Here is a 17,245-nt window from a genome sequence, read left to right as displayed (position 1 = left end):
TCACCATCACTCAAGATAGAAAACATTATGTCTGTCAGTGTATGACAAATGATCCAGACGAAAACAAATGCTGTGAAGCCAAGATGAGTGCATATTCAGGCAAAGATAAAAAATGCTCCTACCAGAGCTTCTAATCTAAAGAGACATTTACAGCGCTTTCATCCAGAAGTACTGAAAGCAGTGGATGAGAAAGACTGCATCCAAACCAATGAACCAGTGCCCAGCTCTTCCAGCCAAACAAAGGAGCAGAGAACTTTGCAGCCATCAGTTGCAAGATATTTTGTCAGTGACAAAGTTACTGTGACAATGACAGTAGATACATTTAAAAAACAGATCATAGAGCTTGTTGTAAAGGATAGTGTGCCTCTTTAATTATTTTCACGACCAGCTTTTATGTGTCTGAATGGGGAAATGGCCCGCAAGCTTGGTGTTTCTCTGGAGAGAGAGAGTATTAGAAAATTAGTAATCGAAGAAGCTTTTAAACAAAAGGAAGAACTTAAAAAAACTCTTAAGGGACGCTTTCTGTTTCTTAAAATGGATGCCTGCACACGTCACAGAGTGAACTATTTTACCATCAATGTCCGATTTGTTTGTGACAAAAATGAAATAGTTACCAAGACATTGGCAGTAAAAGACACCAAAGCTCATCACACCAGTGAGTTTCTCCAGGTCTTGGTGGAAAAGGTTCTGCAAGACTATGAACTTAAAAAAGAGCAAGTTCTTTCTGTCGTAACTGACAAAGCTTCAAATATGATAAGTACTATTAAGCTAATGAATGAGAGTAATGATGGTGACCAGCAGCTAGAAGAACATTCTGGGTCCACAGACACAGAAATGTTTGAAATAGAGGAACAGAGTATTGTAACTGAGGAGCAAACTGAAGTTGCTTCAGATGAACAGCAACATAATAGTTTAGATGATCTTGTTGAAACTGTGTCAATATGTTCTTTCATTCATCACATGCGCTGTGTTGTGCATACGCTACAGCTGGCTATAAGAGACAGTCTGCAAGAAGGACATGCTGCTGCACTGATTGGCAAGGTGAGAAAATTGGCTACTGTTGCCAGAACCCCTAAAGTTGACTCAATTTTGAAGAGACGTGCTGGAAAAGGGGCAATTATTGATCAAGCCACACGATGGGGCAGTACTTACTTAATGATTCAGCTCTTGGTTGAAATGAAAACCTTTCTTGTAGACATGGCTAACCCTCAACTGACGCTAAATGAAAGTCAGTGGAATCAGGTGACTGAGCTGGAAAAATTGCTAGAGCACCCATTTACAGTGACTAAAAAATTACAAGCAGGACTTAACTCCAGGTATTTTCTTAAAGGAGTGGAAGAACCTGATGTTTCGCCTGTCCCAAAGAGGAGGGTTAATTGCAAGTGGCATTGCTACATCAATGAAACGGAGAGAGGAGCTACTATTACAAAATAACATTCTTTTGGCAGCTGTTTATGTAGACCCAATGCATCGGATTCTTCTAGAAGATCAACAGCTAAGTAAAGGAAAAGAAGCTCTGTTTGAAATAGCAGTAAGGATGAAAGGGTTGCAGAACAGTCAGGAGGAACAAGAAGAATTTGGTCGTCCTGCCACATCTTCACCCTCATCATCAACTGATGAAGAATTTAATTTAAAAAAATATTTGGATCACAAGGACCGTGCAAAGCGTTCCCGCATAGAAGAGTCATCCCCATCAAGGAACACAGCCAGTACATTTCAGCAGAATTTTTCATGTGCACTAATAGAAATTGAGAAATTTGACCGTTCATCAAAAATAACAGTGCAACAAGCGATTCCTCTGTATCCTGACATTGTCAGAGATGTTGCCCGAGTGGTTACTGCTTTGCCACCAACACAAGTTAGTGTAGAGAGGTTGTTCTCTGCTCTCAAAATAATTAGATCAGATTTGAGGGCATCCATGAAGGAGGATCTGACAGAGGCAATACTTTTTCTGAGGACAAATTTATAGATTTCTTCTTATTAACTGCATAAAAGTGTTTATTGCATATTAACTTACAGTTTAGAAAAGTTTATAAAAGTTATTTGCTATATTCTAATTGTATTCTAATAAATGCAGTTTTTGCTCTAAGTGGTCTGATTACTTATATGATGGTGAGAAACTGAATAAGCACGATGTTTAATATTTTACAACAGTAAATTTGTTGTTATGAATTGGCCATTTATGAAGGAGCCGGAGTCGGAGTCGGAGCCTGATAAAATCCAGGGGTCGGAGTCGCAACTGTGGCTTACCGACTCCACAGCCCTGGTGGAAATTCAGCAGAATTTACGCACATTTCTACTTCTGTATTGCAAATGGCGAAATCTGCAATGATATCCACTGAATAAATTGACATGCTGTAGATTGGTTACTTACATCATTCCTAGTTGCTAATGCAAGCAGAATTTTCAACGCATTATTGGTAAATGTCTTACTGACAAATATAAAACACTCAATACACACCATGCATGAAGCATATGTCTATTCTGCAGATTTTACCTACAGCAGGTGCAAGAGACTGAAATATCATTCCTAACATTCATACAGTAATATGCAGCGGATATTCCATGTGCAACTCTGCTGCATCTACACCCTATGCTGTAGAATAACTACCGGGAGAGCAAACACCCAGCGCACTTAGGGGGCCCACCTGGAGCTCCGCTACTGTAACGGTATTGGCGTGCACAGCACGCGGATACAGTTACATTCTGTAGCAGAGCAGGGAGAATCAATCTCCCTGCTCTGTCACACGGCCACTATGGGGCCCCTGAGCAGGCTGGGAGGCCCGGTGGTATCAGTGGGCACCTCCCATGGCCGTCATCGCAAGTGCAACTGTATCAGCAAGGTGCAGATACACCTGACCACATTGATGAGAAGTAGCGTCACGCTCCCTCTCCCATCACCCCCCTCTCAGCGTCTGACGTCTCAGACACTGACAGGGGTCGCGATGACATCATTACTCGGAGCCTGACGTTCAGAGATGTGCTGGTACTCGGAGCAGCGGAGGAACAAGGAGGAGAGGTGATTGGATTTATTTAATTTTTATGGGGGTGCATTATACTATATGGAGTTTCCCTATCGGGAGTGCTTTATAGCAGGGGTCCCCAACCGCCGGTCCGCGGCCCAGCACTGGGCCGTTGCAGTGCCCATGCCGGTCCGCGGACACAAGGGGAGCCGAGGGGCGGTGCAGCAGCTGATACTCACCCTGCATCCCGCGGCGGCTTCATCCAGCGCTGAGCGGTCACGTGCTACCGCTCATTTAAGGTCATGAATATGGACGCCACTCATCTCCCATAGGCGTAGCGTCCATATTCATGGACCTTAATGAGCGGTAGCACGTGACCGCTCCGCACAGGAAGAAGCTGAAGCGCCGCGAGATGCAGGGATGTGCAGCGACGGGAAGGAAGTTCAGCGACGTGAGGGTAAGTATGATGGGGAGGATGGGGGAGCCAAGCGGAGCCATAAATATAAGGGAGAGAGAGTGGGAGCGGAGCCATATACACAGGGGAGGGAGAATGGGAGCGGAGCCATATACACAGGGGAGGGAGAGTGGGAGCAGAGCCATATACACAGGGGAGGGAGAGTGGGAGCAGAGCCATATACACAGGGGAGGGAGAGTGGGAGCAGAGCCATATACACAGGGGAGGGAGAGTGGGAGCAGTGCCATATACACAGGGGAGGGAGAGTGGGAGCAGAGCCATATACACAGGGGAGGGAGAGTGGGAGCAGAGCCATATACACAGGGGAGGGAGAGTGGGAGCAGAGCCATATACACAGGGGAGGGAGAGTGGGAGCAGAGCCATATACACAGGGGAGGGAGAGTGGGAGCGGATCCATATACACAGGGGAGGGAGAATGGGAGCCGAGCCATATACACGGGAGGGAGAATGGGAGCAGAGCCATATATACAAGGGAGGCCGGGAGAGTGGAAGCAGAGCCATATATACAAGGGAGGGAGAGTGGGAGCGGAGCCATATATACAAGGGAGGGAGAGTGGGAGCAGAGCCATATACACAGGGGAGGGAGAGTGGGAGCGGATCCATATACACAGGAGAGGGAGAATGGGAGCGGAGCCATATACACAGGGGAGGGAGAATGGGAGCGGAGCCATATATACAAGGGAGGGAGACTGGGAGCGGAGCCATATATACAAGGGAGGCCGGGAGAGTGGAAGCAGAGCCATATATACAAGGGAGGGAGAGTGGGAGCGGAGCCATATATACAAGGGAGGCCGGGAGAGTGGGAGCGGAGCCATATATACAAGGGAGGCCGGGAGAGTGGGAGCGGAGCCATATATACAAGGGAGGCCGGGAGAGTGGGAGCGGAGCCATATATACAAGGGAGGCCGGGAGAGTGGGAGCGGAGCCATATATACAAGGGAGGCCGGGAGAGTGGGAGCAGAGCCATATATACAAGGGAGGCCGGGAGAGTGGGAGCAGAGCCATGTATACAAGGGAGGCCGGGAGAGTGGGAGCGGAGCCATGTATACAAGGGAGGGAGAGTGGGAGCGGAGCCATGTATACAAGGGAGGGAGAGTGGGAGCGGATCCATATACACAGGGGAGGGAGAATGGGAGCAGAGCCATATATACAGGGGAGGGAGAGTGGGAGCGGAGCCATATATACAAGGGAGGGAGAGTGGGAGCAGAGCCATATACACAGGGGAGGGAGAATGGGAGCGGAGCCATATACACAGGGGAGGGAGAATGGGAGCGGAGCCATATACACAGGGGAGGGAGAATGGGAGCGGAGCCATATACACGGGAGGGAGAATGGGAGCGGAGCCATATACACGGGAGGGAGAATGGGAGCAGAGCCATATATACAAGGGAGGGAGACTGGGAGCGGAGCCATATATACAAGGGAGGCCGGGAGAGTGGAAGCAGAGCCATATATACAAGGGAGGGAGAGTGGGAGCGGAGCCATATATACAAGGGAGGCCGGGAGAGTGGGAGCGGAGCCATATATACAAGGGAGGCCGGGAGAGTGGGAGCGGAGCCATATATACAAGGGAGGCCGGGAGAGTGGGAGCGGAGCCATGTATACAAGGGAGGGAGAGTGGGAGCGGAGCCATGTATACAAGGGAGGGAGAGTGGGAGCGGAGCCATGTATACAAGGGAGGGAGAGTGGGAGCGGAGCCATGCATACAGGATGGGAGCGGAGCCATGTATACAGGATGGGAGAGTGGGAGCAGAGCCATGTATACAGGATGGGACAGGGGAGCCATGCATACAACAGGGGGAGCCACACAGAGCTGGACGGGGGGGGACCACACATACATTTTCTGATGATTAGAAAATAATCAGCATGTACAGTACTCCAGTACAATTGTTCTTAAGTGCTCAATGCTCCATTTCCTTGTAGGTTCCAATCATCATTAGCAGTGACGGTCATCAGTAGAAGTAGCCCAGTGCTCCCACTGAAACAGAAACAAGCCAGGTGCTCCCACTCATTCAAAACCTATGGTGAGTTGAGTCACATTAAAAATGTTATAATTAAATGATAAATATGCACTGCTAAACTACAACCGCGTCCATAGCCCCGCCCCCTTATGACCAAAGCCCCGCCCCTGTCACACCTCCATCCCCGCCGGGCCATGGAAGAATGGTCTTGGTTCAAGCCGGTCCCTGGTGCAAAAAAGGTTGGGGACCACTGCTTTATAGTATAGAGTCTGCCTATGAGGGGGGAGTGCATTATAGTATAGAGTCTGCATATGGGGGGTGCATTATACTGTAGAGTCTGCTTGTGGGGCAGGGCTGTGGAGTCGGTAAAAAATAGACCAACTCTGACTCCTAAAATATAATAAATTGGGTACAGTAGTTCAATGCAGTTTGTGAGGAATATTTTTTTCATACGAATTTGGGAAGTTATGAAATGTCCGATCAATGTCTGTCCTATTCCTGATCTAAGGTCTAGACTGAGATGAATCTGTGCTGCAGTTATGTTCATGATAAGTAGCAAAAACAACAAAACACACGAAAGGAATGCCTGCATTCATCTAAGAACTTCTGGATTCAACAGAAAAGCAGTCCTGCTTAATCCTGATTAAGGAAGGTAAGTACTTCTTAAAAAAAAAAAAAAAAAATAATAATATATATATATATATATATATATATATATATATATATATATATATATATATATATATATATATATATATTTTTTTTTTTTGTCTCTGTATGCTTGATGTTTTAGTTTGTCTTTCCTCTTAGCTTACGTTTGGAGAAATTAGCTGCTATGATGACTTATATACACTATACATACAATATAAGGGGAAAAACTGTTTTCTAACATCTCATATCCGGAAATACAGTAACAGGGTAGATGAGGACATACACATTTGTGTGTGTGTTCTGGAATATGATTCAGAACAAACATGCTTCCTCCCTCTTCATAGACTGTGAGGAAATATGACGTGAAGCATTTAGTGAGCTGTACCCCAAGATAAGCCTGACATTGAAAGTTCAGAGTAAAGCTATCGAACAACATATTTTACAAACTTTATACTGATCTGTCCTATTGATTTATGCAAAGATTGTTTTATTTCTATCCTAAATTATGCAGTGCATGATTCCCTATTCTTGCAAGAATTACAATATACATTGGTTTTTTTTACAGGACAAAGATTATTTTCAATCAATCAACATCAATATTTTGTGAGCAAATTTACATAATTACAAAATGTCTAAGAAGCATCTTATGAAGTCAGCTGTAGTTGAGCATTTAACAGTGCCTCAAGATAAACATTGTGTGTGTCAGTGTATAAGTGACCCAGAGGAAAACAAATGCTGTGATGCCAAAATCAGTGCATGCTCAGGCACTGGTAAAAATGCTCCTTCAAGAGCTTCTAATCTTAAAACACATTTACAACGCTGCCACCCAGAAGTTTACAAAGCTGTGATTAAAAAAAAGATTACAGCAGCACCAAGAAACTTGCACCCAGCACTTCCCGCTAGGCAAAGGAGGAGGAACGAGTGTCACAAACATCAGTTACAAGATATTTTGTAAGTGACAAAGTTACTGTAACGACGACAGCAGATGTGTTTAAAAGACAGCTCATCGAGCTTGTTGCGAAGGACAGTATACCATTATCATTATTAGCACGACCAGCTTTTCCAGCTCTTAATGGAGAAATGGCCCCCAAACTTGGTGTTTCTCTGGAACGAGAAAGTTTTAGAAAATTAGTGAATGAAGAAGCCCTTAACCAAAAGGAAGATCTTAAAAAGACTCGTTTCTTAAAATGGATGCCTGCACGTCACATAGTTAACTATTTTGTTATCAACGTTCGATACGTGACAACAAAAAAAATTGTTACTTAGATGCTGGCAGTAAAAGATACTGAAACTCATCACAACAGCCAGTTTCTCCAGACCTTAGTGGAAAAAGTTCTGCAAGATTATGAACTCACAAAAGAACAAGTTCTTGCTATTGTAAGTGATACTTGAAACATGATAAGTACAATTAAACTGATGAATGAGAATAAAGAAGGTGAACAGCAGTTAGAAGAACATTTCACATTCAGTATGTTGGAGATGGAAGGCCACCGTCCTGTTCCGATAATGAAGGAACAAACAGGATATAACTACAGAAGAACAACAAAATGATTCTTTACAATTAGATGATCTTGTTGAAGCTGCTTCACACCTCTTTCCTATTCATCACATGCACTGTTTTGTGCACACGCTGCAGAGCTGGCAATAAGAGACAGTCTGCAAGAGGAACATGCTGGAATTCTGATTAGCAAAGTGAGGAAATTGGCTTTTGCTACCAGAACCCATCTTGAAGAGACATGCTGGAAAAAGGGCAATTGTGGTTCAAGCCACTCGGTGGGACAGCACCTATTTAATGATTGAGCGATTACTTGAGCCGAAACCCTTCCTAGTAGATATGGCCAACCCTCAGGTAACACTACATGAAGGTCAATGGGTACAGGTGGCTCAACTGAAGGAATTGCTTCATCACCCATTTACAGTGACTAAAAAGTTACAAGCTGAGGATTTAACTCCTGGCATTTTCATAAAGGAGTGGAAGAACTTGTTGTTTTGCCTGTCCCAAAGAGGAGGTTTAATCATAGATGGTATTGCTGCTTCAATGAAACGGAGAGACACTGCTATTAGAAAATAAAATTCTTCTGATAGCTGTTCATGTGGACCAGAGTCATCGTATAATGCAGGATAATCAACAGCTTACTAAAGGAAAAGAAGCTCTGATTGAGGTAGCAGTTAGGATGAGTGGGCTACAGGACGGCCAAGAGCAAGAGGACTCGGTTCTTGCCAGTGCTTCTGCTGCTGTTTTTTCATCCTCATCAAATGAGGAGTTTTATTTCGACAAGTATTTTGACGACATGGAGCAGGCAAAGCGTTGCCGTAGGGGAAAAAGATTCCACTCCCATAGAAAACAGATTGACCATATTTCAGCAACATTTTTCACTTTTTTCTCAAAGAAGTAGAAGAGTTCAATCGTTCAAAAACTGACTGTGCATGAGGCAATTCCTTTATACCCTGAAATTGTTAGAGATGTTGCCCATGTGGTTACTACTTTGCCACCAACCCAATTTAGTGTAGAGAGGTTGTTCTCTAGCCTTAAAATTATTAGGTCAGATTTGAAGTCATCTATGAAGGAGGATCTGATGGAGGCGATACTATTTCTCAGAATTCATAGACTGCACAAATGTTATTCAGTACGTTTCTGTTGAAAACTGTTTTTTTTCCGCTTACTGCATAGTGTATAATGAACTGTAAATGTGCAAAAGAAATTTGTTCTAAAGTTGTATTCCAATAAATATATTTTATGTTCTATCTAAATGGCTTGATTATTGTATCATAATAATGATTAAAAGCCTGATGCTACCATTTTACTACAGTAAATTTATCACTTAAACATGAGCCATGTATGAGGGTGTCGGTGTCAGGGAAATTGAGTCGTCGGAGGTTTGGCTTACTGACTTTACAGCCATGCTATGGGGATTGCATTATACTATATTGAGGACTATGGGGAGTTCATTATACTATATTGGGGACTATCTGGTGCATTATACTATATGGAGGCTATCTAGGGGGCCATCATACAATGTGGGGATTACAGTGACTGGGCCATCATATGGTGTTGGAGCCATTCGTTTGAGGGATACTATAGGGTCAGTATATATGCAATGAGGGGGAATCATACTGTGTATAGGGGAGCTGTACAGAGGGAAGACTCTGGACATTATTAAATGTAAAGTGGGCACTTATTGCTGTAGGGGAACTCAGGTTACTGTGACTGGTAAAAGGGCACACGAAGGGCACTGTTACTTAACGTGGGCACTGTTTTCAAGGGCACGTGCACATGGCATTATATTCTAGAGCAGGGTTCCACAACTCCAGTCCTCAAGGCCCACCAACAGATCATGTTTTCAGGATTTCCTTTGTATTGCCCAGGTGAAGCAATTATCACCTGAGCAATACTAAGGAAATCCTGAAAACATGATCTGTTGGTGGGCCTTGAAGACTGGAGTTGGGGAACCCTGTTCTAGAGAGTTGCTTTAGAATTTAGAGGTCACACAGAACTACACAGTATGTGCAGTAATAGGGACATATAGTGCAGAAACTGCTCAGTATTGGGATCAGCATGATGAAAAGTATGTGCAGGTCGAGAATAGTCCCATTGGGGACAGTGCTGAAAATATGAAATGTGTCTGTTGTAATTTCTGCAGCTGAGTCCTGGCTGAAAGAAGTTGTCATGCCAATCTGGGCCAGATAGAAAAGACTGGAAAACTGAACTATTTCACCAGTTTTAAACAAGGTTACCTGGTTAGGGACCCACTCAGAAGTTTTGCCCCCCCCCTAGCTACGCCTCTTGAGTACCTGTAGAAAATGGGTAGTACATTCAAAGGCAGGGCTGTAATGAAACCTAGTTCACATTGTGTGCAACTAAAAATTTCCAGTGTCATTTGTATGTCTGGTATTTTCTTTAGTTAAAGAGAACTCATCGGGTCCACAAGAACTGTTAAATCGCCACCATTAGGTTGTGCAACCTTATTCCTGAATTAATAATGTGCTTCTTGTAAATCTTGCTTCTTGTATCTGCAGCGATTTGAACAAAATCAGTTGTATACTGCCACAGCCAATATACAAATATATGTGGCCTAGCCCGATGGGCTAGTGTTTACATCTCCAGCCTAATCCTACCCTGCGGGTGTGATTATAGGAATTAGTCCAGAAGATGAAACATCCCTCCGACTAGTCAGTATGATCTTACATATTGCCTGACGGTATGTAGGAGTTTGCACAAGTAGGTGCATTTAAATACTCCAACAAACACATCATTTTAATGCAGGAATAAGGTTGCACAACCTAACCATGGAGATTTCACAGCACCTGGGGACCCGATGGGCTCCCTATAACGAGGGGCCCTAACATACAGTCACACTCCGCCATTAGGACGTTTTTCGCAGTCACAGTGGCATAAAGCGTCCGTACACGGAGGCAGCGGCAATGTCGGCCATCGTCTTACCCATGGGGGATCGGCTGCAGCTGCAGGATGACCTGCGTCTTGGTATCTTCTGGATCTTCCCCTTCGGTGCAGTCGCTGGGGATCACCACCACATCCCCCATGGGGATAGTCACCGCAGCGTTCGCCATGTGTCACATCAGGTTAGATCCAGTTGGTGACCTGACGAGAAATACAATTATACTTCAGCTGCAGACTTCTCACCTCACAGAGCCCCCATTACATGTGCAGGCATACTACAGCACAATGTCTACCTGCCCAACTGTCCGCCATCCTCCTTCGGGCGCCCAGCCAGTGCCAAGTGCACGGAGACTAGAACACAATCCCCCCTAGAAGATCACCTGAAAGCCTCCACCTCCAGGGACGCCAGCAGCTCCACACCCCAAGATTCCCGGATCTCAGGCAGCCGCGCATGCGTGACAACAACACTGCGCGTCGCCGACACTTCCGGTCCTGTGGTAAATCACGTGACCTGCAGAAAACGTGCAGCCGAGTCCAGGGTGGCGTTCCGCTTGTGTCTAGATTGGAGGTGATATTGTGTGGCCCTCCGCTCTAGACGGCTCCCTAGTGAGGGGACTAGATTGGAAGTGATATTGTGTGGCCCTCCGTTTAGCCCCTCCATTCTAGACGGCTCCCTAGTGAGGGGACTAGATTGGAGGTGATATTGTGTGGCCCTCCGTTTAGCCCCTCCATTCTAGACAGCTCACTAGTGATGAGACTAGATTGGAGGTGATATTGTGTGGCCCTCCGTTTAGCCCCTCCATTCTAGACGGCTCCCTAGTGAGGGGACTAGATTGGAGGTGATATTGTGTGGCCCTCCGTTTAGCCCCTCCATTCTAGACAGCTCACTAGTGAGGGGACTAGATTGGAGGTGATATTGTGTGGCCCTCCGTTTAGCCCCTCCATTCTAGACGGCTCCCTAGTGAGGGGACTAGATTGGAGGTGATATTGTGTGGCCCTCCGTTTAGCCCCTCCATTCTAGACGGCTCCCTAGTGAGGGTGTCAGGAACACCGCACTGTACTTGCTCACTGAGCCAGTACGTCTGTCCTGAGTGTCAGGATCCTGTCAGCGCCGGCGTGCAGCCTCCGCTGAGCAGGGACTCACCCGCACTGTAGGGGTACCGGGGTCAGGTACAGCCAGAAAGTACCGATGCACAGGACCTGTGGATGCTGAAGTTTAGCAAGCAGACACAGGACCTATGGTCATGTGACTGCAAGGGGGCAGGGCTTAGCGTCCTGCTTAGTGAGATGGAAAGACACTATACAGAATTACTCAGAGTCAGGCAAAACGGGGTTCATACACAGAGATAGCCGTAACGTACCGAGGATGAGACAGAGCGGATAGTCAGGGCCAAGCAGCAGTCAAAACCAAACAGACATAGAAGGTACCAAGCAGAATCCAAAGCAATATCCAGAGAACAGACCGAGTCATACACAGAGAATCAAGCAACCAGAACACAGCACTAACACTCTCAGGGGTCACCACACTATGCCAAGGGCAAGAGTATAACTGACAGGGATGGGAGCGTCCTGAGGCTATAAGAAGCCTCTCCCAGAAGCAGGGAGAGGCCACAATCATAGCCCCAGGTGTGCAGGTAAGCCTGCACCGGGATCACAACCTTTAACCCCAGAAATGCCAGTCATCAGCACTGGTTCCAGGCATTAACCCCACGTGTGCGAGTCAAACCCGCACTGAGATCATGACAGTACCCCCCTCTCAACGGGGGGCCTCTGGACCCCCAGGCTTGCCCGGGACTTAGCACGGAAAGCCCGCACCAGGCGATCAGCATGCATCAAGCGGGCCGGTACCCAGGACCTGTCTTCCGGTCCTTACCCCTTCCAATGAACCAGGTACTGTACCGACCGCCGTACCAACCTGGAATCTACGATATGACCAACCTCGTACTCCACCTGCCCCTCGACCAAAACAGGAGAAGCAGCAGACTCGGAGTCTCCCCGGACTGCTTCAGAAGGTTTCAGTAGAGATTTGTGGAAGACGTTAGGGATCTTGAAAGAGGGTGGAAGGCACAGCCTTATACACCACTGGATTGATTTTTTCCACAATCGTGTATGGGCCAATGAATTTGGGCCCCAACTTGGCTGAAGGAACCTTCAACTTAATGTTTCGAGTGGAGAGCCAAACCTTGTCTCCAACCTGAAACGTGGGCCCTGGTGTTCATTTCCTGTCCGTGAAAAACTTATACCTGCCCTGAGACCTAGATATACTCTGCTGAACTTCTGCCCACGTATTCTGTAATCGCTGAACAGAGCCCTCAGCCCCGGGACACCCCGAGTCCAGATGAGAAACCTCACCAAAATGAGGACTGAACCCATAATTGATCAAAAAAGAGCCATACCCGTGGATTGACTTACCCGACTATTGAAGGCAAATTCAGCCAACGGCAGTGCATCGCACCAGTCATTCTGTCGAGCAGAGGTTAGACACCTGAGGATCTGTTCCAGGGACTGGTTAGTGCGCGCTGTCTGACCATTGCTCTCAGGATGGTATGCAGACGAAAAGGACAGAGACATCCCTAATTTTTTGCAGCAAGCACGCCAAAACTTAGCCACAAACTGCACACCACGATCAGACACCACATTCAGGGGTACCCCATGCAACCGGATCACATGCTGCACAAACAACCTGGACAACATCTCAGCTGACGGTAGTGCGGACAGGGGTACAAAATGAGCCTGCTTAGAAAACCTGTCCACCACTACCCATACCACTGTATTACCCTTAGATGGAGGGAGATTGGTAACAAAATCCATGGATAAGTGAGTCCATGGTCTTTCGGGCACTGCCAAGGGCATCAGCTCCCCTGCTGGCCGGCTATGAGAGCTTTTAGAACGAGCGCAGACCCCACAACCAACAATGAATATTTTTATGTCCGAACCAAGGGTAGGCCACCAAAAGATCCTAGCCACCGCCAGACGTGTGGCTGAAATACCAGGGTGAGCACTCAGCTTGGATTCATGGAACTCCTGCAAGAGTTGCAGGCGAAGTTGCTCTGGGACAAACAACTTCCCCTCCGGCTTGGCCGCCGGGGCCAGCGTCTGGGCCCCCTGAATCTCCCGTTCCAATTCAGATGAGACCTCTGCTATCACAACCCCAGGGTGAAGAATGGAGGACGGTGGCTCAGGGGGCGACACCGGCTGAAAACTGCGCGATAAGGCGTCAGCCTTGACATTCTTAGACCCTGGAAGAAATGTAATCGTAAACTGAAAACGGGAAAAAAAAAGTGACCAACGGGCCTGTCTGGGCGTTAGTCTTTTAGCAGACTCAATGTATGACAAATTTTTGTGATCCGTGATCACCGTAACTGGGTGACTGACCCCCTCCAGAAAGTGCCTCCATTCTTCAAAAGCCAATTTGACCGCAAGAAGCTCTCTATTGCCTACGTCGTAATTTCTTTCCGCAGCAGAGAACTTCTTGGAAAAGAAAGCACATGGCCTGAGGTTGGTTAGAGTGGCAGGCCCTTGTGACAACACTGCCCCCACCCCCACCTCAGAGGCGTCCACTTCCACGACGAATGGTTTGGACGGATCTGGCTGTACTAACACAGGAGCAGAGATAAAGCTTCTTTTCAGGGTCGCAAAGGTCTCTTTTGCGAGCGAGGACCAGTTTCTCACATCCGCACCTTTACAAGTAAGATCTGTGAGTGGTTTGACCACCTGTGAAAACCCCCGAATAAATTTGCTGTAATAATTGGCGAACCCCAAGAAGCGCTGAAGACCCTTAAGGTCTCGGGGTTGCACCCAATCTGCAATGGCCTGCACCTTCTTGGGGTCCATGCGAAAACCCTCACAGGACATAATCCCAAAAAAGACAATTCTTGAACAAAAAACACATTTCCCCAATTTGCCATACAGGTGATTTTCCCTCAGTCTTTGGAGAACGGTCCGTACATGATTCAAATGAGATTGACTGTCGTGTGAGTATATCAGAATATCGTCTAAGTAAATGACAACAAAACGACCAATGAGATCCTAGAATACCACGTTGATGAAATTCTGAAATATGGCTGGGGCATTGGTAAGACCAAATGGCATGACTAAATTTTCAAACAGTCCCTCGGTCATGAGGAACGCGGTTTTCCATTCATACCCCTCCCGGACCCTTATCAAATTATATGCCCCCCGAAGATCCAGTTTGGAGAACCATTTTGCCCCTGAAAGTTGGTTACACAAATCGGGAATCAACGGAAGGGGGTGCGTATTTCGTACAGTAATCTTGTTCAGCTCACGAAAATCGAGGCAGGGACGTAAACCACCATCTTTTTTCTTAACAAAAAAAAATCCTGCCGCCACAGGTGAGACTGAGGGACGTATGTGTCCTTTGCAAAGACTCTCAGCAATGTAATCTTTCATGGCCAAGCGCTCAGGGCCAGATAAATTAAACAGACGGGCTTTAGGCAATTTAGCCCCCGGGACTAACTCGATAGCGCAGTCAAAGGGTCTATGTGGCGGCAACGTCTTGGCCTCACTTTCAGAGAACACATCTTCGAATTCTTTCAGCGAATTCTTCTAGCTCGACAGATGACACTGATACAGATTTAACAGGTTCAACCAATAGTGCAGACTTATCACATAACATCGAATCATTAAACCCCCACTGAACAATCTCCCCCGCATTCCAGTTAATGACTGGGTTATAGCGTTGTAACCAGGGCATGCCCAACACCAATCCTGCTGGTAGATTGTCCAGAACCAAACAACTTAATTTTTACACATGGGTAGCGCCCACTTTGAGTGAAAACAAGTCAGACATAAAGAGAATTCCCTCTTTAGTGAGGGGGGAGGAGTCAATGGCCACCACTTTGATCGGAACCTTAAGTCTAACTGTCCCTATCTTACAGCGTGTGACCAATTGGGAGTCAATGAGATTGATGGATGATCCGCAGTCCACGAAAGCTGTAGAGGGAAAGCAACAATCGTCCACTAACAGTTCCACATGAAGCAACACCTTAGAAAACGAAGAAAAGGGTACCTGAGGGTCTGAGTAGTCTCCCCGTTTAGCCCCTCCATTCTAGACGGCTCACTAGTGATGAGACTAGATTGGAGGTGATATTGTGTGGCCCACCGTTTAGACCCTCCATTCTAGACGGCTCCCTAGTGAGGGGACTAGATTGGAGGTGATATTGTGTGGCCCACCGTTTAGCCCCTCCATTCTAGACGGCTCCCTAATGAGGGGACTAGATTGGAGGTGATAGTGTGGCCCTCCGTTTAGCCCCTCCATTCTAGACGGCTCCCTAGTGAGGGGACTAGATTGGAGGTGATATTGTGTGGCCCTCCGTTTAGCCCCTCCATTCTAGACGGCTCCCTAGTGAGGGGACTAGATTGGAGGTGATATTGTGTGGCCCTCCGTTTAGCCCCTCCATTCTAGACAGCTCACTAGTGATGAGACTAGATTGGAGGTGATATTGTGTGGCCCTCCGTTTAGCCCCTCCATTCTAGACGGCTCACTAGTGATGAGACTAGATTGGAGGTGATATTGTGTGGCCCACCGTTTAGACCCTCCATTCTAGACGGCTCCCTAGTGAGGGGACTAGATTGGAGGTGATATTGTGTGGCCCACCGTTTAGCCCCTCCATTCTAGACGGCTCCCTAATGAGGGGACTAGATTGGAGGTGATAGTGTGGCCCTCCGTTTAGCCCCTCCATTCTAGACGGCTCACTAGTGATGAGACTAGATTGGAGGTGATATTGTGTGGCCCACCGTTTAGACCCTCCATTCTAGACGGCTCCCTAGTGAGGGGACTAGATTGGAGGTGATATTGTGTGGCCCACCGTTTAGCCCCTCCATTCTAGACGGCTCCCTAATGAGGGGACTAGATTGGAGGTGATAGTGTGGCCCTCCGTTTAGCCCCTCCATTCTAGACGGCTCCCTAGTGAGGGGGCTAGATTGGAGGTGATATTGTGTGGCCCTCCGTTTAGCCCCTCCATTCTAGACGGCTCCCTAGTGAGGGGACTAGATTGGAGGTGATATTGTGTGGCCCTCCGTTTAGCCCCTCCATTCTAGACAGCTCACTAGTGATGAGACTAGATTGGAGGTGATATTGTGTGGCCCTCCGTTTAGCCCCTCCATTCTAGACGGCTCCCTAGTGAGGGGACTAGATTGGAGGTGATATTGTGTGGCCCTCCGTTTAGCCCCTCCATTCTAGACAGCTCACTAGTGAGGGGACTAGATTGGAGGTGATATTGTGTGGCCCTCCGTTTAGCCCCTCCATTCTAGACGGCTCCCTAGTGAGGGGACTAGATTGGAGGTGATATTGTGTGGCCCTCCGTTTAGCCCCTCCATTCTAGACGGCTCCCTAGTGAGGGGACTAGATTGGAGGTGATATTGTGTGGCCCTCCGTTTAGCCCCTCCATTCTAGACGGCTCCCTAGTGAGGGTGTCAGGAACACCGCACTCTACTTGCTCACTGAGCCAGTACGTGTGTCCTGAGTGTCAGGATACTGTCAGCGCCGGCGTGCAGCCTCCGCTGAGCAGGGACTCACCCGCACTGTAGGGGTTCCGGGGTCAGGTACAGCCAGAAAGTACCGATGCACAGGACCTGTGGATGCTGAAGTTTAGCAAGCAGACACAGGACCTATGGTCATGTGACTGCAAGGGGGCAGGGCTTAGCGTCCTGCTTAGTGAGATGGAAAGACACTATACAGAATTACTCAGAGTCAGGCAAAACGGGGTTCATACACAGAGATAGCCGTAACGTACCGAGGATGAGACAGAGCGGATAGTCAGGGCCAAGCAGCAGT

At 47.2% G+C, this 17,245-nt stretch overlaps 1 protein-coding gene across 3 annotated transcripts in view; it reads right to left on the bottom strand.

Annotated features, from left to right (window-relative positions):
* The window catches only part of GMEB1 (glucocorticoid modulatory element binding protein 1), a 37,773-nt gene extending 26,787 nt beyond the window's left edge, over positions 1-10,986 (bottom strand). Inside the window, exons 1-2 of one of the 3 annotated variants that reach the window (XM_073564094.1) lie at positions 10,830-10,986; positions 10,492-10,650 (exon numbers count right to left, since the gene is read on the bottom strand). In XM_073564094.1, the coding sequence (XP_073420195.1) occupies positions 10,492-10,619 (128 nt within the window). In that variant the 5' untranslated portion in view covers positions 10,620-10,650; positions 10,830-10,986. Of the gene's footprint in view, positions 1-10,491; positions 10,651-10,742 lie in introns of those variants that run through there. The other 2 variants (XM_073564102.1, XM_073564109.1) reach the window with 2 other exon arrangements.
* Positions 10,987-17,245: the final 6,259 nt, after the last annotated feature.

Source organism: Dendrobates tinctorius, unplaced genomic scaffold (genome assembly GCF_039654945.1).
Source record: "Dendrobates tinctorius isolate UK_male_01 unplaced genomic scaffold, ASM3965494v1 ptg000015l, whole genome shotgun sequence".
Taxonomy (NCBI): domain Eukaryota; kingdom Metazoa; phylum Chordata; class Amphibia; order Anura; family Dendrobatidae; genus Dendrobates; species Dendrobates tinctorius.
This window is presented reverse-complemented; position numbering and strand designations above follow the sequence as displayed.